Consider the following 21,367-nt stretch of genomic DNA (forward strand, 5'->3'; position numbering starts at 1 on the left):
ATAGGATGGGAGCCCCAATACCCCAACATATCTCCCCCATCACGACTACGCTGGAGGTGACCACCATCCCGAGCGATCATCACGACAAACCTCAAACTTCCCTCTTGGCAAAAGTCTTTGTCAACATAGTAGCGCTCATTGTCATCGCTATGAACTTTTAGCCAACTCCAACAACTGCGATCCAACGCATCTCGTATTCGATGATACTCCTCCACATCAATGTGTTTGAGCGGGGAATGAAAGGTCTGATCTGGCAAGATAAAGCGCACTTTCGACTATCACAATATAAGGCGTACCTCTCTTGTGTAGAGCCAAGCTCAAGCAAGAACTTTTAAGCCAAAGCAATTCCTTGCGCTCGTGATGGCAATGAACTCGCCTCGCTTGTGAACTGATGCAACACACTGCGATCTAGACTGCTCAGGCACAACTCCCTCGCAAACTTGATCATACTCTCGAAATTGGACTTCTAGAATCAACGCTCCGACCATATCGAATCGTATAGCGACCGAGCACAAGCTTCTCACCACGAAAACAAAGATTCAAGTCGCGAAGTTCCCTTTAAGATACCTCGATAATCCATTTCCCCATCGCGATTCCAATGCTCTCTACCGATTTGAGAGAAATGCCTATATCATAACTAACAGATAAGCGATGTCGGTCTAGTACACACCATGGCATACATTAAACTCCCAACGGCGATGCATAAGGAACACTTTCCATGTCAACCTTCTCGGTCTCGATCGAAGGACTCGACTAACACTTAGTTTGAAACTGTCACTGGCCAGAGAGTCGCTTCATGCACTTAAACGCTCCCATGTTTAACCCTCTCCGAGCACCTTCTCAATATATTTCTTTCTGAGACATCCAAAAGCTTCTTCTCTTTTCTATCACGCATGATACTAATAATACCCAATATCCGCGCTTATCGATCCCTAAATCTTCGCAGCAAATGAGTTCTTGAGTTGCTTTCTTTTAACTCATCGATTTTAGAAAAATCTTTCCCAACAGATAAGTACGTCATCAACATACATATATGAAGATAATAAAATCACGCCATCGAAACTTGCTCACAAAGACACAATGATCGAAGTAGTCTTTTATAGCCTTGCTCAATCATAACCGATTCAAACTTCTTATACCATTGTCGTGGGAGCTTGTTTCAAGCCATCTACAAACTCTTTTTCAGAGGGCACATTAGATTTTCTTTTCGCTTTGCCACCGAAACCCTCGAGGTTGTTCCATATAAATTTCCTCCTCCAAAATTACCATGGAGAAATGCAGTTTTGACATCCATTTGCTCAACTTCCGAAATCAAGAGTTGCAATAAACCCAACATACGATTCTAATAGATGTCATTTTCACAAATGGTGAGAAAATCTCATCAAAGTTTCGATCCTCTTTGACTAAAACCTTTCACCACCAATCTAGCTTTATATCTAGGAGATCGTCGAATTTCCTTCATATTTCACCCTGCAGAATCCATCTATTCTTTAAGGCCCTTTTGCCTTTAGGCAACTCGAGCTATATCAAATGTATGATTGTCATTCAAGGATTTCATTTCATCTTCAGTTGACGAATCCATTTATGTTTTCTTCACTCTATGGGCCTCTTTGTAATTCTACTGGTTCTCCCCGTCGACAGGTCACAGTGACTCAGCCAGATGGATATCGTGGACACATGTCTCTCTCTATAGACCTTCTAAGTGGAACTTGAGGTGGATCTTCAGTTCGTCTTCATGTTGCTCGAGGTTGTATTTGAGACATCCGTTCTTGGAACATCTAATTCATCTCCAAGTCAGCGATCGTCATTCAACATCAATATCAAGCGCCTCTAGATTTGGTGTAACACGAATCGCTCAGCATTAATTAACTCATAAGTCTTCAAGGGATCTTTTACTGCTCCACCTTATCAATGTCATCAAGCATCTTGCCTTTTCGCATGAATACCACATCACGGCTTACCCTAACCACTTCTTCTTCATCGGATCATACTGGTCTATACCCAAACTCATCATTATGACCATAGATACGAAGATGACATTGTCTAGTCTTCTCATCAAGCTTAGACCTCTCATCTTTTGAATATGAACAGATGCTTTACAACCAAAAGCTCTTAAGTGGTCGCAGGAAACATCATTTCCAAAACCATACTTTTGTCGCGCACATCACCTTTTAAGGCCAGCAGAGAGACTAAGATTGATCACATGTGTTGTCGCACACAATGCCTCGCCCCAAAACATTTGAGGTAACTTTGGCTCGAAAGCATGCGATCTAACTCTTTTCCATCAATGTTCCGTATTCATCTCTCGCTGCACCATTGTCGAGGAGTTTTGGGAGGTGTCTTCTCATGTCCGATTCCGTGTTGTCTACATAGATGCATCAAAAGATCCACAATACTCACCACCGCTATCACTCTCGATACATTTTTGAGCTTCTACGCAGCTGTCTTTCAACCAAGGCATGGTATTCTGCAATTTTTTTCAAGCACCGATCTTTGGTCTTCAAAAGCATGAGACCCAAAGTTTCCTGGAATGATCATCAATGAATGTCGAGAAAGTATAAGGCACCACCATAAGATTTTACCTTTAAAAGGTCCACAAACATCCGAATGTACTAACTCAAGCAACTCGACTTCCTTGAAGAGGGATGTTTCTTAAAGGATACACTGCTTTTTGTTTTCTACGCCATGCAGTGAGAACATCTCTCTAACTCTAGCATTCTTCAATCCTAGAAGCACATTTTTAGCCAAGCTAGAGCAGGTCCTTTTCACTAATACGACCAAGTCTTCAGTGCCCACAAGTAAGATGCCTCCATATCTCGACATTCACATCATCACTGAGAACAACACCTTTTCAACCAATACAACTTAGAATCTTTTATTTCCATAGGGACACGACCATGTTTCCTTTTGGTGAGTTTCATTTTTCCTACCAGCCGGTTATCGTATCCGTCGTCATCAAATTACGCTTAGGCGAAATAAGATTCAAGCGAACATCGAGCATACCTTACATCTTTTAGAAGTAGCTTTCATACCGCATGGTGGTTTGCAGACACCACGTCTCCAATGCCGGCCCACCTTTGATACCAACTGTACCCATCTTCGATGAGCCATAGTCTCCAAATTTGAAAGATGTGAAGATTCCTTTCCTGAGCGTCACAGTGCACAGTAGCACCACTATCCACAACTGACAACTCATCGGATACAGTGTTAATTATATCGGTCTCATTAGTAGAGACAAATCAGTCGAGTAGCAGCCGATATCTGGGAATCATCATCATCTTAATCCTTCTTCTCCCGCTTTGCCCTGCTGTTTTCTCTTCCATTTGAAAACAATTCCACTTTATGTGCCCCATTTTGTGACAATAATGGCACTCAACATCCTTAGTATCTGGACTTGGACTTGCATCGCTTTTTATCTCTACCTTTCGATTTCTATGAAGATTTCTCCCCGATCTTCATGAAGCAGAACTCTCGGTTGAGAAGAAGAACCTGAGCCTTCTTTTCTCATCTCCTCATTAAGAGTACTACTCTTAGTCGACTCTAGAGACACCACACCACCGGAGCGGACTTTATTATTGAGACCCGAAATGTCTCCCATGTATCGGTAGTGTGTTCAACAACCAAAGTCCAAGAATTTCATCCTCAAATTTAATACTCATCCCTGACAACTGATCAAGAAGCCCCTGAAAAACATTCAAGTGATCCGATATGAAAGTTCCTCTTTATATCTCAAATTCATCATGGAATTCAACAAACATCGACTTTGTTGTTTCTCGACTTTTGAAAGCATACAAAGACTCAATCTTCTCCCACACAATGGCTTGATCTCTGATTAGCAATATGATTGTAAACATTATCATCAACATATTGCCGAATAAACCCACTAAACTTGTTGATGTGCAAATGCCCATTCTTCATCGAGTTTTGAATCAGCTTCTTTCATGACAAACACAAGTAAGTGCATATTTTTTTGACAAACAACAAATCTTTCATTTTCCCTTTCCAAAGATGATAATTGCTTCCATTCGAAACTAATCATTCTGCTTTGTATTCGCCTCCATCATTCGAGCAAGAAAACCACTATGATCACAAAGATTGAGAACCCCGGCTCTTGATACCACTCGATGGGAATTAAGCGACAATCTCAATAGATTGTAAACAAACAAACAATCCCCGGACTTGCTAGATGAAGGAGAGCAACTCAACAAGACCAAAATTGCAATCACACTGAGACACCAAATTTTACGTGGAAAAACCCCTTAAATCAAGGGTGAAAAACCACGGGTCAATCTTGACCAATCCAAGCTCCACTATGATCAAATTCGGTACAAGAGAGTCTCAAGAATGAGCATAAATAAAAATACAACTTGACCCAAAAACAATAGCTAAAACAAGCTATATTGGAAACAAAAGAAATATTCAGCAAGCTACGTTTCACACTCGTATCTTGAGCTGGAGAATCCAAATCACAAACCCGTCCGGGTGGAAATCAAGCTCTGCGAAGTCCCTGAACGATGCCCACCAAATTTCAGCTCAATCGGACATTGTTTGACCCTCCAAACACCGATTAATTCATGGCTCTCCAGCCAAATCCGAACCCTCGCGAAAAATCTGCCGTTTTTTATCTTTGCGTGCTATATCCCCATATTTTTCACTCTCTTAACCCTAATATGATGGAAAACACTTAATAAAGTGAACCCTAATGGGCTTGGACCATTTGGGCTTTTCTCCACATAGGATGGGAGCCCAATACCCAACAATGAGTATATGTATATGTAAACATATTATATATAGGTATATGTATACATGTGTGCATCTGCACATGCATATATGTATACATGAAGAAGTGTATATATATATTTATGTATGTATATGTAAACATACCTATGTATGTTTATATAAAATATATATATGTAAATATACTATATGTGTGTATATGCATATATGCATATGTATACATGTAGAAGTATATACATATATATATATATATGTATGTATATGTAAACATACATATGTATGTTTATATAAATATATATGGATGTATATATATGTATGTGTATATATTTATATATGTGTGTATATATATATGCATATACATCGATATATATATATGTATATGTATATGTACACATATATATACATCACCAAGGATTTTCAACTCATGATTTCGATTTACGCCCAATTTGGGCGTAAAATTAAATCCTTATTGGATGTAATTTGAGTTATATAGGTTTTTAGAATCCTGTGAACCTGGATTTATAAAAAACCTAATAACTTAAGTTACATGTAATTTTAAATTCCTCCAAATAAATACTACCTAAGTTGTTTAGTGAGTAACAATTAGATGATACTGTTGTACCACATCATACTCTATGGTCAAAATAGTATCATTGAAATCCATCTTTGCTGCAACATTTGCTTTTAAAAACCTTGCCTTATAAATTGATATCATAAGATAGTTTTACATCGGTGTCTTTTTATAAATTACTAAACTTTGGTCAAAAATTATTTTGATCACTAAATCTTGTTTTGTTTTAAAATGTTCACTAAATAATTATCTTAAGACATAATTTTTATTAATGGAGGAAGAAATGAGAAAAATGAAAAAAATATAGACTAAATATTTATGAAAATTTTAACTCTAATTAATCTTCTTACTCTTCAAGAAAAGGTCAAGATGAACATTTAATCTAATAGAGAAGCATGAAGTTACGTAAGAGTTAATTTTGACACTTAAATTTTTTTTTTTTTTTGGGTAAACGTTGTAGTAAATATTTATAAAAATAAACTTATATTTCTACTGATTGTCGTATGGTTAGATGCATTTAAAATTTAAATCATTTTATTTTATTATATATATATATATAATATTATCATTTAAAAGTTTTTTATCAATTGAGAATCTACTACACATGGAAGTCATCTTGCAGAACCAAGATATTCTCTAGTTCTCTTCTATCATAATTTGACTGATATTATTTTTTTTTTATGTTGTGGTTTGAGGGATACGTGTCATACTATGATAGGGGAGAACCAAAAAAATAACCTGGAAACATACGAAATGACTTCACACAATATGCTATATTTTATATAATATAAAAAAATAATTATGGATGCACAAATTTGGGTCATGATTTGTTTTGGTATTTGAAATAAAAATATTATGTTCAAATCAATTATTATATTTAATCAAACAAATAAATTTAAGTAATTTACATGTCAATATGCATTAAAATTTGAGGCAAGACATTTTATTTTTAAAATTTTGGTTATAACACTTTTATTTAAAAATTTAAAATTTCTCTATATTTTGAGTGTATATATACATTCAATTAAACTCGTGTAATTATATCATGTGTCCGACCCAAAAAAACAAATAAAATTTTATTTTATTTTTCAATTTATTTATTTATTTTTCCAACAACTGCCATTTATCTCAAAATGAAACTAATTCAGTTTACCTATAAATATTTTCCAAGAATGTTTGAATGCTTTTAGCTTGAGTTTGAGCATTGTGATCGAGGGATTTTGAGTTTGAGCATTTCAACTCATAATTGTTATAAAATGTATGATCGGATAGAGCAGCGTCATAGTAAAAGATTTGAAATTTAATGTTGAAAATAAAAAACACGATCGTGAAAAATTCATAAATAATTAAGGTAAAAACTTACGAGCAAAAATATAAAAATTTAGTAACAAATTCTCTCTAATAATAAGAAAAAAATCAGTACTCTCTCTTACACTAGGAGAACATATATACTAACTCTCAAAATATTTTTTTTCTCACTCCCTTCACTCTTTTGGATTTCACTCTTTTATTTTTTTTTCTCTCAAATCAGTATTCTCTCTAAGGAACAATTTTAATTTTTTTTAACATTTAAGATTTTTATTTATATAACTTATAATATTAATAATTAAAAAACATTAATTACACCTAATTATTTATGCAATAATTAAATGTCCATAAAACCTTTGAAATCCAAAATATACAATAGTTTTCATGATAGGAGTTAATTAATTATATTATTTTATATATGATACTACCTCAAAACTTCTCACAAAATTTTTAAAACTCCGATGCGAAGCCGGGGAGAATGTCTAGTTTATTTTTAAAAGATTTGTAAAACATTGTAATTAGTGTATCTCATTAATTTTCTTTTGATGACTGTTTTTAGAAAAAAAAAAAACTTTTTTTAAGTATGATTTACAATGGGCTCTGACTTACATTGGTAATGACGTGGCACTTCTCTATTGGATATTGTCGCTGTTTGAAGTGTTAGATTCACAGCCAAGTCTTCACTTTGTCAGTGGGCCCCGATAGGCATAACGTACTCCGCGGGTACACTGACTCTGCCATAGTTCATTTATGGCCCATGATCAGATTAACTCGAGATTAGAAATCCATCATCATGGGCCAGAAACTGTTCGGATCACGTTTACTATATACAACCCGGCGTGCATGTGAACGCAGAACAAAAATTTATTCCTCTGGTACACGTGGCCTATTTTCATTGGCTATAAGCTTCAGTTACGTAACTTTCTTAAGATGATCCGCCGGAACGCTAGATCACTGACCGACATGGCAATCCGATCTGAAGATCCGACCCGAATCCGCAACCAATTTATTAATTTTTTTAAAAATCAATATTAATAATTCTAAATAAAAATGATATGAACGATGAAATGTTAGAAATAGTTACGTTTGCGAGCCCACTCTTGCTTAGTGAAGTGGTAAAACATTTTCCATTCACGGTTTTATAGAAGCTAGAATACCGTATTACTTGTTGGATCTAGTGTGAGTCATATGTAAAAAGCCGTAATTTTTCACCACTCTAAAATTACATGGTAAAAGAGATGTATTATTGTAAGATTGTGGTTGGTAATATATATTATTGCATGTCTGCGTCAGGTCTTCATTATTTCGTGCATTAGCTTACTTAATATAGTGAATTTTTAAGAATTTATTAATTTACCATAATTGATGTATCTCTCTAGCTATCAATCTCTTCAATGACGTGGGTCTTTTTTTGTGAAAAGAAAAAATAATAGGAAAAAAAAAAAGTAGAGTACATTTTTTGAAAGGTCACCCACTTTTCATCATTTTGCAAATTGATCACCCAGCTTCAATTTGAAGTTTTTTGATCACTCACTTTTGATTTCATCACACCGGCAGGTCACCCGGTCTTTTCCCGCCCCCTTTGCTTACGTGGCTGCCGGAGGGGTGAGTCAGGTTGCTCCTGACACTCTGGATGGCTTAGCTGGACACGCCATGTCAAGTGAAGCTCACTAGCTCGAGCAGCGCACACCACGTCAGGTGAAGGGGCACCACGTCAGCTTCTTCTTCTCCAAGAGGATTTTGGTTATGCAGCTAGGGTTTTACAGATGATTACACAAAAACTAAACTTCTCAACTAGGGTTTTAACAAGGGTTAACAAGAATCTAATCTCCATTCTTTCCAATTATTTACATTGAAACACACAGGAATCTAAACTTCACATCTAGGGCATAAAAAACAAACAAACAAAACACGTTAGAAGATCCACTCCTACTTAGCAGCTCGATTGAGCCTTGACTTGTTCACCCTCGTCTTCCCATTGTCAATGCTAGCTTGGAGAAGAAGAAGCTGACTTCTTCACCCTCGTTATGTAACCAAAATCTTGTTGGAGAAGAAGGAGCTAACGTGGCGTGTCCAGCTAAGCCATCCAGCGTGTCAAGAGTAGCCTGACTCACCTCCTCCGACAGCCACGTAAGCAAAAAGGGGCGGGAAAAAACTGGGTGACCTGCCGGTGTGATGAAATCGAAAGTGAGTGACCAAAAAGTTTCAAATTGAAGCTGAGTGATCAATTTGCAAAATGATGAAAAGTGGGTGACCTTTCAAAAAATTTACCCAAAAAAAGTAATATTAGTAATAGAAATAAATATAATATTTTGTTTATATTAATAAATATGAAAATTTAAATATCAATTATGATAAAGTTTTTTTTTTAATTTATATCACACTCACTTTGTTTCATTCATGAGATGACAACTTTAAATAATAGTAATTAATAATAATAAATACATGAATGATAGCATCAATAATAATTATTGAAATTATATTTACTTGTATTAATCCCAATTAAAATAATTAAGTGCATAAATAACTACCAATAACACAAAATTTAAAAAAGCCAGAACAAACTTGTTATCCAAGCGAAAAATAATTCTATTGAGTAAACAAAATAGAGTGTTTTTATCAATTTTTTTCAAAACAAAATAAATATATTTAACTATTATTAATCAAATTCACAAGGGGACTAAATTTGAATTTTATTTTAACAATAAATAACAAAGCGCTTTTTATTTAAAAGTTTTATAAAAAAACAGGTAGGTATAAAAACACACCAGTTACAATAGTTTATAGAATTCTTAAGAATTTATTAATTCAAGTAAACATCAGATAGAGGTAATAAAAATTTGTCATGTGTATGGCTATAAAATTTATAAAAACAAGTTAATAATTTTTTTGTCATGTAATTCCTAAAAAAACAAGAACCACTCTTGAAGGGGATTTTTCGGAACAAATTTATACATTGCTATAAATAATAACAACTCTGGAGAACAGTACTCAAACAATAATATAAATAGTAATACAAGCCCAAAAACACACTGCTTTTACCACCCAATTAGGCAAGCATTGGCTAAATCTGAATTTAAAATGTTATAATGGAATAATTCTTTACACAGTCACAAAGGACTGAATAGTTAAATCGAGTCAACGGCCTTTAGGTTAATTGGCATCGAGTCTTTTGTATAAGGTGTTCATTTCAGGACCGGGGATCGAATCTCATAGCCTACGCAAGGTGAGAGCATATGGGTCAGTGTTGAGCTTTGCTCCCTACACGTACACATCCCTGGGTTATGGTGCTTGTCGCCTTTCTCAAAATAAAAAATAAATAGTTAAATCAAGTAGATGTAAATCAAAATTTCACCCAAATAATGGAGTTTTCTTTGCAAAAATGGGTAGCCCAGTCCCAACTTCACATGTTAAAAAGCCTTTTTTTTTTTTCAGTGTGTGTATATATATCTTTGTGAGTTGTGACAAATTATCTTTTGATAAAAAAATAAAAAACATTTGAAATATTTTTATTTATAAATAGTAAAAATTTAAAAACATTTTTAGATTTTGAATTATAATACTGAAGAAATGTATTTCAATCTAATTAATAATTTTTTAAATATAATAAAAACACTTGAGATATTGAAAAGTATTCAAGTGAATTAAAACCACAAAACCAATGAAGATATATCTGCGATTTCGGATTTTTACAGGGTTGTATAAGTTAAAAACCCAAAACTAAAAAGTCTAAAATTACATAATTCTTAGAAAGTCCTCAATTCTTAATTTTACTTTTTTTAAGGGTTCTTTTTGCATAAATATTAAGAAAGCTTTTTCACTCCCTCTTCTTCTCGAGAGAGACTGTTCCCAACTTGTGATTCTCGCTCTCCCTCTTTCTCTTTGCTCCGAAATCTCTAGGGCTTCAATTCCATCCGCGGTTGAGGAGTTCTCAATGGAGATCTGACAAGAGTGCGGTAAGACATGCTGATCGACCTCTCTTTTTCCTATTGATTCCATTGAAATCGGTTCCGTTGCGATCGATCTCCGATGCATAAGTAGTCTCGCGATTAAGATGAGGGTTTTGTAGGGTTTTGCTTTTTTTCTAGTTTTGTTTCGTGATTTTTACCCATCTGTTTGAAATCTGCGATTCAATGAGGTTTTTTGATGTTGTTTGGTGATGTTATTGGAAATGAATCGAGGAAATGGCAGAAAAGATGCGCATTTTTTGAAATATCAATGCTGCTAGTGTAAAGATGGCTTCTTTGGTGGTTTTAGGACTAATTTGTAGATGTGGATCTGGTATGAAGCTGCTTGGTTTTCGTTAATTTTTTGTAATGTGATTTTATTGAGAGCTTCTTGCCGCTTGCACTCTGAATTTCACTGTTTTGGAATTTCACTAGCACTTTGCTAGTGGTTTTCCTCAGTTATTTTGTGGATTTTAGTGCGTCTCTAGATTGCTCATACTCCAAAGTTAGTAAGCATTATGACTTCAATCACTGATACTTCTGGTAAGAACCAATTGTGTCTCAAGCGAAGCATGCTATATTGTATCTTGGGTGATTCTTGCCTTAAATTTGTAGCTGTGCTTCACTGGCCAATTTAATTGCCCTTTTGTTTGTTTCATCTATTAATTAATAACATTGGATCTCTGTGTAGTCTGTCAAATGGTAGACCTGATCTAAGATGGTTTTCAAGAACAAGATAAAATTGGCGGCGTTTGTGGGCATTGCCTTGTCTGTGGCGTCTTTGCTGGTTCACCTTCTTCTTGCGGATTACTCCACTGGGGATTTGATAAGGCATAAAGTGGATGATTTCTATGCTGTTGGACCGGTATGTTTCTATTATTATCATACTTTGTCAGTCATGATTGCTGTCCTATTGTTTTTCTTTTTTACATTTATGTTTTATCTGATTAATTGCTTGTGATGTTCTAATGAGAAGATCCAACATTTGATATTTTATCAAAATCTTTCCTGTTATTTAATGAGGGTTTCATATCTTTGTTCATGTGCTTTTTAAGATAACTTTCAATATGAACTTGTAGCATCATGTTGTGGCCCCTCCCACTTACTTTTCTCTGGAATTTTGTTGCCAGAAATTTCGCAATCAGAATTTATGGGGTCCTGTGAAATCCTTGGACACCTTACAACCCTTTGCAACTCCTAGAAACTCATATCCAGGTATACATTTATTTAGTTCCTTTCTTATTATTTTCCTCTTTTAACAATATTTTCGTACCTGTTCGAGAACTTGCTCAGTGGTAGAAAATAATAAAATAAAATAAAAGAATTTTTACTACTATAAGAGCCTAAAAGAATGCTTATAAATATAGATATTTTCTTGTCATGGGTCGAGTTTTGGAGGCACTACTTAGACATGCTGATAGGTCCAACTCCTTACCTGATGTTTTAAACATGTATCATTCTTTTCTAAATCTGTCTTTACTTTTTTTTCATCAAAGTCTCCCCCATCAATTTCCTTTTTGACTTTTTAACTCCGGTACAAAGCTTGATGTTTAAAGGCTTTTTTTTTAATCACCATGTCGGTGCTTCATTTTCAAATCATGTGATTCAAATTATGTTGATAGGTGTTGTCAAGTGAGTTACAAAAAACCTAGTCAGCATACGCTAAGATATCATGATACATTGAAAGCAAATTTCAACCCATAGCAGTTAGCCATACCATTGTTTGTATAACTGCAATAGTAACTAAACTTGTTTGTATTTCTTGATTGCTGCTTTTGTGGCGTTAGATGATGACAACTAGTGTATATGCTTTTTACAGGCATCCTTGAGCTTCTAGTAAAAGCATGCCAGAAATGTCAAACAAATGGTTTATACATGAGGCCTAAATTTTTTACTAGGCTATTTATGACATCCAAACTCTATTTGTTGTGTTCATAAATGGTTGACTTATCCAAAATAATTAAGAACTCAATGATATTATCGCATTGTATGTCAATATAAGTCATCCGATTCTTCCAGGCACTGACCAGTAACTGTGGGAAGTATTTTAAAGATTTTCTTTTGACAGTATAGAAGTGCCATTACACAGTTCATCTGTGCGGTATTCTTAAGGAAATGAATGTGTTTGTTTCCTGGATTTGGAAAATGTGAATATCTTTGGTACAAGAAGAAGGGGAGGTGGTGATTTATATTGTATCATGTTCACTTGGTTCTGCTCCCCTCATCCATTCTTAAATTGCCCAAAAAAACTTATAAGTCTGTATCCAACTTTAATAGCAGAGGGTTGGCATCTTCCAAACAAAGCTTTTAAACCCTGGGTTTGCTCTGTGTCCAGCGATTTGATACTACGCTGCTATTTAGATGTTAACTGACCAAAATTCTGATCATGATTTAACGCATTTTTGTGTAGGTTTGAATTTGCTTCTTTTGGGGATTCTCCAGTTGAAAATTTTGGATATGGGCCTATAAAAAGATGTGACGATCTTTTTTTTTTTTCCTTCCTTTTGATTTCTCATTCACTCACTTATTTTTGGGTTCTATTTGACTTCTCATGATCCTTTTTCTTGTAAATGGTGAAGTTAAACGTTAGTGAGAAATTCTATTATTTTCCGTGGGAGCAATAACATGATAAAAATTGTTCAATAAAGCCTGAATTTCCGTATTTGTCCCATTTATCTTTGATTTACATGCAAAATACAATAATATTGTAGACATTGCCCAATACCCATGCATAAGTTCTTGTTTATCATCAATGACGTATCTGTGTTGTTCTGCCATTTTAGTTGGCATTCTGTCATATCCTTCCTCTTGTACAGGTCCTAATGGTGAGAATGGATTCATATATGCAAAGATCTTTGGTGGATTTGATTCGATTAGATCAGCGGTAGGTTCCTTTGATTTAAAAATAAATCCTTATTTTCTTTTTTGTCAGTGACAGTTTGTAACATGGCTTTCATTTTCTAGATCTGTGATCTTGTCACCATAGCCAGACTGTTAAACGCCACTTTAGTTATTCCAGAGATTCAACAAAGCCTTCGATCGAAAAGCATCAGGTCTTACCTTGTTCAATATCTTTTGGCCCCTATTTATTGATTCTTTTTCACTGATCTAATTTACCTTTGGCTATGTTTATGTCTTATGATCCACAGCACGAAGTTTAAGAGCTTTTCTTATATTTACAATGAGGAACAGTTTATAGCAGCTCTGTCAAATGATGTTGTTGTTGTGAAGAGCCTACCAGATGACTTAAAGGATGCCAGAAAGCAGAATAAGCTTCCTGTTGTTTCACCTAGATATTCAACTGCAACTAGTTACTATATTGGAAAAATTCTACCACGTCTGAAGGAATCAAAAGCTGTTGGACTAATGATTTCTTATGGTGGATGTCTTGAGGTGTGATTCTCTTGATTATTGCATTTAAATTAAGAGTGCCTTGCTATTAAATTGTGTTTAACATACATTTCATCATAAAACCATATTGTCCTGTTTAATTACTAATTGATTATTTTAATTAACTTTGCTATATTTGTGAAGTATGCCATTGTTGTCTACTTAGTAATATGTGGTTTGTTTGGTTGTGCTATTTTGTATTTGTGTTCTATTTGTATTTTTCCACAAGATCTTCCCACTTCAAGGTTTTTTTTATATTTCGCTATTTGAACTGAAAACTGTTCCAGAAGCATATTATTCATTAAACAAAAAAATACTTTTTAGAAATTTATAAAAAGATAAGTTACGATGTAAAACAGACAATTCAAGTATGGGGACATTAAAAAAGAAAACAAAAAAATTCTGTCAGTGAGAGAAATCATATATCACAGAAATGGAAGACATGTAACTTAATACATCCTAATTTTCCTTATGAATGCATCTTGATGAAATGAAATAGGCCACTAGGAATAATATTTGTTCTCTAACTTCTTGTAGTTACTTAATTTGTGACTTTTGAGTACATTTGTTATTTGTACTGTATCTGATGTATTCTTCAGTTGTTCTGCCCATTGATTTCTGGAGCTTTCCCTTTTGTTTTTCTGAGTTTCATCTTATCTTTACCCAGTCCATCCTTCCACCAAACATGGCTGAATACCAGAGACTTAGATGCAGGGTTGCATTTCATGCTCTTCAGTTTCGCCCAGAGATTCTTGCACTAGGAAACCGAATGGTGGAAAGGTACAAGTATCTATGCTGCTTATTGCTAATACAGGCACAATTTGTTCACAGTGCAAATGAACTTTCAAATAATCTGGTCATCTACTGTTTCATATAAAACTGATAAGCTGTTTATCTGTCTTCTTTCTTACAAATTAATGCCCCCTTTGATTATTGTTAAAAATTTCTGAATCCTATACTGAATTTCAATAACTGTGACTATCTAGTATTCACCCCTGCTAAGAAGTATCAGCCTTGTTGGTATATGCATGGAACCTTATTAACAGATTGATATGTGATTTTTATTGATCATTCTAAAATATTTCAGATTACGAGGTTCTGGTCGACCATATATGGTATTTCACCCTGGTCTTGTGAGAGACACTCTAGCATTTCGTGGATGTGCAGAACTTTTCCAAGTGAGAATCATAGCTTGCAAATTCTAGTTCCCCTTTCATTTTCTTGGTACTTTTGATATTTGCATAACTATGTTTAGTCTGTGCATACTACCATGTAGTCTTTCATGAGTTGTTCATTTTCCTTTTTTAAATTGTGCTCTCCCTTCTGCATTTGTGCCTTTCCTGACTATTTTAATTGCCTTGTCTAGGATGTACATACTGAACTTATTCAATACAGAAGGAGTAAGATGATAGAGCATAATTTTCTCCATGAAAATCTAAACGTTGATTCAATGGCTCGAAAGCGAAATGGATCATGCCCTATCATGCCTGAGGAGGTGAGGAAGCTTCTTCTTGACTCTGGTATCCATTAGCTTCTTCATTGAATTACGTACATCCTCATCCTCTTGCACAAAGCATTATATATTATGAGAGCGTTCTCAATCTTGCTAGTGGTAATTTTGCCCGTATTTTATCAACTAGGGGTTAGTTTAAGTATAGCACCCAATTTCAACTGGAAGAAGACTGTCTGTTGAGTTACATCACCAGCGCAATATCTCCATTTTGTAGTCATAGGGTTGATTTCCTGTGAAGAGCTTCTCAATTGCTGTTCAAGGATTGTATGTAGGTTATTTTATGCTCATATTCTAGCCTAGTTGTGGAACCAAGACCTTGGCTGGGATTGGGTTACAGTTGATCAGCTAGGTCTGTTTAGCCAGTAAAAATCTTTAAGGAAAATTCTGAGAAAACTAAAAAGCATAGAATAATTGAGAAGAAGAGAGAAAACAGAAAATGAAAGCTAAATGGATAGATCATAAGTTGGAGTGACCGGTTGTCCTGTGGATATTTTATTATTTCCTCTCTAGCATAATCATCAGTGTGTTCACTATTAGCTATTCCAATTATAAGAAGTCAGAAGTTATTGTGGACTAAGTTTTATATGACATTGGTAATGTTTACTAGGTGCAAATTATATATGGAATAGGCAGTCCAGAAGTGCAATTTTGTAATTCTAGAGTTGTTGAAGTAATAACTGATGAAGTAGAGAAATCAATTAGAGATATAACAATACACTGGTCTTTAACTGCATGTAATGTTGAACTAAGCTGAAAAGTCGAAACACATAATATTAGCTATGTTATTTTCATATTCAAATTTTGCTGGTCAATCTACTTCTGCATGCAACTTTTAAATTGCGAAGTGAAATTAATTAAAGATACAGTTTGGAAATTCTTTTAACAACTTATCATTATCCAACTGTATGATTGGAGCTTTAGACTTTGGGTTTATTGTTCTTGGAAACTGTTACTGGTAAGATTATGGCTCGCCAACACATTTCAGCTGAAACTTTATACTTAGCTTGAAAAAGACTCAGCTTGATACTGCTGAAGACTAGGATAAATTCAAAGTCGGCATCAAGATACAGCTGAACTCAAACTCAAGTGGAGTTTCCCATGTCTGGATCAATTTGCTTTGGCATATTTTTGGGTTTACAAACATTATGTGATGCATAAATGAAAGGAGCTGTATGCACTATACTCATTGAATTTTGAAGATGTGAGGAACTCTGAGTGGTGCTAGTAGTAAGCTTAGTTTGTTTACTCACTTGTTCGAATGATAAAGACGCAATATATTGGCCCTTTCCCCCTTTCAAGCATATACAGTCAATTTTGGCTTCTATGGCTTATGCAAGCGGTGTGTTTTTGCCTCAAAAATTTGAAATCCACAGTAGTCAGGTTTTTGTTCAGGTTTGAATTGTTTTCGAAGAAAAAAATTTCTTCACAGGATTGCTCAAGTCACCTTAATCACTAGATATAGATATAGTTACATCTAAAAGTAGTGAAAGTTTGGTCGATATCTATATTTTTTTTATTGAAACCTACTAAGATAGCTGAAATCGGATCATTTATCTGTTGGTTGTAATAAAATCCACCCTTTTCATCTGAAGTTATAATCCAAACAGTAGCTCATTTATGCAAATTTAAACTTCCTCTCTTGAAGCACTGAGCTTAATGTTGATTAATGAGGCTAGTGGCACATGTGATTTTCCTTGAAAGTTTTACTTGGTTGAATTTTTCCATATGCTTTTTTGAAATGGATTGAAGATGTGGTTGATTGGAGGATTTCTCTCTTTTTTCTTTTTTAATTCTTTTGACAGATTCCTAAAATTAACATGTGCTGTCCTGTCCAGCCCCCTTTATCTTATATAAGAGGCCATATGGAGAAGACCAATTTTTTTTATTCTTCCTTCATTCTTCCAATTTCCTTCACCTTGTCCTTATTTCTCCTCCATGGCCACTTTAGTCTGATTGTTTGAGCTATTTACCAGCCACTTATCTGGTTGGAGTTGTCTTACATCAACTCATATGACACTTAGAGCATATCAATTATCAAGGTTTGTTCTGTTGACTTTTCGGGTGGAAACAACCCTTTTGTTCTGAGGAAGTGCTCAAGCCATATTCTTGGTTGAAAGGTTGTGGATTCTGCTGGAGTTTTTGCTTGATGTGATACTTCTCATCATTTAAGGCCATCTTTAGTCTATTTGCATAGTTTAGGTTTCAAGATTAACCAAGTAGTTTAGATTGAAACATTTTTTAGAATTATCGTTTGCTTTTCCTTAAATCATGTAAATTTTGTTAAACAATTCCGATTGCACGCTAGAATGACTTATCTTTCAAGTGAATTGAATTTTCCTAATTTCAAGCTACAATTGACGTTAATTGCTATTGAAGTGAATTATGCTTGGTGTGTATCTATCTTTGTTCACATGTTGGTTCAATTTGCCCTTAGAAAACTTTGGTTCAATATATGAAGTCTGTGATTTATGGATTTATGTGGTGCCTGCAAAAGAGAGTTAAAATTCAAGACTTCTATTGGAGAGCAACTATATGAGGTCTGAGCGTTGCAGTTGGGTTATTGACCTTTAAGACACAAACTGTTGTTTTATTTTACTCTTAGGATAGTTTTATTGGAAGAATGATAGTGTTGCAATATTTGTTTCTTCTGAAACTTCTAGTTTTGTGCAATGTCCAGTGTTTCTTAAGTGTCTCTTCCTATTTGTTTGCATTTTGTAGGTGGGACTTATCCTTCGCGCAATGGGTTACCACCCAAATACAATAATCTATTTGGCGGGATCTGAGATATTTGGTGGGCAAAGGGTTCTCATCCCTTTACGTGCCATGTACCTGAACTTAGTGGATCGCACTTCTCTGTGCAGCAAAAAAGAGTTGACTGATTTGCTTGGGCCTGAAACTAGTCTCCCTTTAGATTTGCCTCAGTCTCCGCCAGAGAAAAGCAAAAAACAACTGATTAAGGAGTGGAATAAAGCTGGTCCACGTCCTAGACCTCTTCCTCCACCTCCCGCTCGCCCTTTTTACAGGCATGAGAAAGAAGGTTGGTATGGATGGGTAGCTGAAACTGACACAGAACCTGAACCTTCTCGCATGGATCTGAGGCTGCAAGCACATAGGTTGATCTGGGATGCTCTTGATTATCTTGTTTCCGTTGAAGCTGATGCTTTTATTCCTGGGTTTCACAATGATGGAAGCGGATGGCCTGATTTCTCAAGCTTAGTCATGGGGCATCGGTTATACCAAATGGCTTATGCAACGACATATCGCCCTGACAGGTAAGGCTTTAGCTTACAAATTCCATAATTATGAAAGATACACTTAGGGTGCATGATTTTATTATATTTAGAGTAGTAATTTACCAGGTTGTTGTATCTAATGCTATCATGTTCAAGTGTATCCAAATTTAAAAGAAATAGATTCAAGTGCTTCTGTCTTCTAGTGTTCCATGTTATCGGTAAAAATTTTAATTTTGGTATGCATATGGATAATCGCCTTAGTGTGTATTGTCAATTGAAATTCTTTGGTAATGAGTTAAGAGTGTTCTTAGCCTGTAAGAAGGTGCATCCTTGGATATGTGTTCTCTACCCTGGATAGGCTTCCTTTCTGATTATTTATTTATGTATTTATTTGTAATGTTATTGTTGGCAATAAGCTCTTTTTATTATTGTTATTTAGCATTTTCAAATATGATATAGTAAATTCTGAACCTTTGGTTTGATCTTTTCATCTAAAGATTTGATTCCAGCAACAAATACTTGAGATATATAGGTATGAGAGTCACAAATCATGTCTTTGCTATGCCAATGTCAACAAAATTGCCAGTGTTAGTAAGATGCTTGTAGTATCTTGTCTGAGGCATTCACAAGTTTAAAATTGGAATTCTTTTTTTCCCTTGTTGTTGTACTAAGTTGTCTTTCCAAATGGGTTTCGGACATCTCAATTCGGTCACTATTATTTAGGAGTTCCTGACCTTATGTTTGTCGGCAAACATCATAGCTTGTCTTCTTTGTTATTTAACTTAACATCATCCGGTATTCTCTCCTTATCCATCTGAATTTTTTTTTCTGATTGCTTTCCCTTGGTAATTCATCCACATGTGAGAGCTTTTAAGTAAATTTATTTTATTCTTGTCTTTAGTAGAAATGCATACTGTTTCCATGCTTCTGTATGTTCATGTTATGCCTCCAGAAAATGTTCAAAGGGTGCTTCTATTTGCAGAAAAACAATTGCAGAGCTCTTTGAAAGTATCCGCGACCATCTCTATCATCCAAAGCGCAATTGGACAGCCACTGTTCGAGAACATCTTAACAATAGTTTGGGAGTCGAAGGTCTCACAGCAGCAGCTAAGATGTTAAAACCAAGGTCTTTCATCTCACACCCCTTGCCAGAGTGTTCTTGCAGATTATCAAAGCCCAAAAACATTATCCGAGATACTACAAAGGGCGGAGACGGGGAATTGTTGTATGGAGGTGAGCCCATTTGCCCTGATTGGCTGGTGAACGGGATGGTTTCTCTCAAACCTCCAACTCCCAGTCAAAAAGACGATGTCCCCGAGGATAATGAGTTGCCCGAAGACGATCCTGTTCCGGAGGGGCCACCAGAATCCGACTCTGGAAGCAGAAATGAGGTATCATCGAGATCATCAGAGCAAGATGAAGAGATGGATCCTGATGACTAAATTCCACTATCAGAAAGAGCAAGACCATATATCTTTTGCATTGACACTTGTAGGGAAGAAAAAGACCCGAAATGAAGTATTCACCGTCGTACTGAAAATGTAAAGCCGGAAAGGACGGCAAAGATCGACGACACTCGCATTCTTCCCGTATAGCGGTGATTCTTCAGTTTATGAACTGGAGAAGGATGGTAACAGCCTCAGTGTTCTTTTTTCCCCAAGAATGCCTCTACTAATCGATTGCCCGACTTCGATCTGTAAATGGGAAAACTGTATTTTTGGGACATGCTGTTACATTTTCGATTTGTTGAAATTTTGACTACTGATTGCAAATTTGTTTGTTGGTGTAGAAATAATCACTGCTGATTGGAGAAGAGGGATGAAAAAAAAAAGATGTGGTTTTTAGGGATTATTGTTGGCAGTGCTGGACTGCTTGAGATTTCTATAATTATTTTTTTACTGCTTCAGCAAAGCTTGGGCATATAAAAACAGGTACTTTGTTGAGTTTGATCTATGCATTGTGAAGAGGCTTCTTTGAACTCTCTAATTATTTATTTATTTATTATATATATATTTTTTTTCAGTTGTTAGTTGTTGCTTGATTGTGGTTTATTTTGAATGTTTTAATGTCATTAGGGTTTAAGTGATGATTGTTTATATAGAACTGATGTTTAATTGTTTTTTTTAGGTAATTAATAAAAATGCAATAATATGAATGGTTAATTATGGAAAGGGGATTTATTTTTTTTCTTTGGACTGGTTTTTTTTTTTTTGGTAATCCCCTGAAAAACAGAGATATTATTTGTGACTTTTGATTTTTCAAAAATTACTTGTCATCCTTAAGAGTAAATTTTTATTTTTTTTATTTGGGTTAAAAATGAGTTTTTTTTTAATTATTTTTGTTTATTTAATTACTTATATTACACTCATTAAATATTGCATATATAATTAATTTTAATGAAGAAATTATGTGTTTTTATATTAAAAATCAAGATATGTAAAAGGCAACTAACTTTCCCCATTTTGTTAATATTAAAAAATAATAATAAAAACAATACTTCCCTCAGTTAAAAAGAGAATATCAGAACTACTTGGGTTTGAATTTCACTGGGCTTGTCCACGATTAAAAAAAAAAAACTACATAAACTGCATCCTAATGAAAATTAAAGATAAATTTCAAATAAATAATTTGATAATGTCCAATTTAAAAAAAAGAGAAAAATGCAGTT

General features: G+C 34.8%; 1 protein-coding gene across 1 annotated transcript; it reads left to right on the forward strand.

The window, feature by feature from the left end:
- Window positions 1-10,446: 10,446 nt before the first annotated feature.
- On the forward strand, window positions 10,447-20,650 carry LOC120273710 (protein EMBRYO SAC DEVELOPMENT ARREST 30). Its single transcript, XM_039280405.1, has 11 exons — window positions 10,447-10,572; window positions 11,255-11,428; window positions 11,694-11,778; window positions 13,380-13,447; window positions 13,528-13,616; window positions 13,713-13,956; window positions 14,621-14,733; window positions 15,041-15,131; window positions 15,320-15,448; window positions 18,185-18,738; window positions 19,682-20,650. Exons 2-11 carry the CDS (start codon window positions 11,282-11,284, stop codon window positions 20,139-20,141), a joined length of 1,980 nt encoding a protein of 659 aa, XP_039136339.1. The 5' UTR covers window positions 10,447-10,572; window positions 11,255-11,281; the 3' UTR covers window positions 20,142-20,650.
- Window positions 20,651-21,367: the final 717 nt, after the last annotated feature.

Source organism: Dioscorea cayenensis, chromosome 12 (assembly GCF_009730915.1).
Source record: "Dioscorea cayenensis subsp. rotundata cultivar TDr96_F1 chromosome 12, TDr96_F1_v2_PseudoChromosome.rev07_lg8_w22 25.fasta, whole genome shotgun sequence".
NCBI classification, from domain to species: domain Eukaryota; kingdom Viridiplantae; phylum Streptophyta; class Magnoliopsida; order Dioscoreales; family Dioscoreaceae; genus Dioscorea; species Dioscorea cayenensis.

Bases quoted from the DNA above. Each gene is read 5' to 3' on its own strand.
- LOC120273710 (XM_039280405.1), top strand. From the start codon at position 11,282: ATGGTTTTCAAGAACAAGATAAAATTGGCGGCGTTTGTGGGCATTGCC. The intron at 11,429-11,693 runs GTATGTTTCTAT...TTTTGTTGCCAG, and splicing joins ATTTCTATGCTGTTGGACCG to AAATTTCGCAATCAGAATTT. The intron at 13,617-13,712 runs GTCTTACCTTGT...TATGATCCACAG, and splicing joins CTTCGATCGAAAAGCATCAG to CACGAAGTTTAAGAGCTTTT.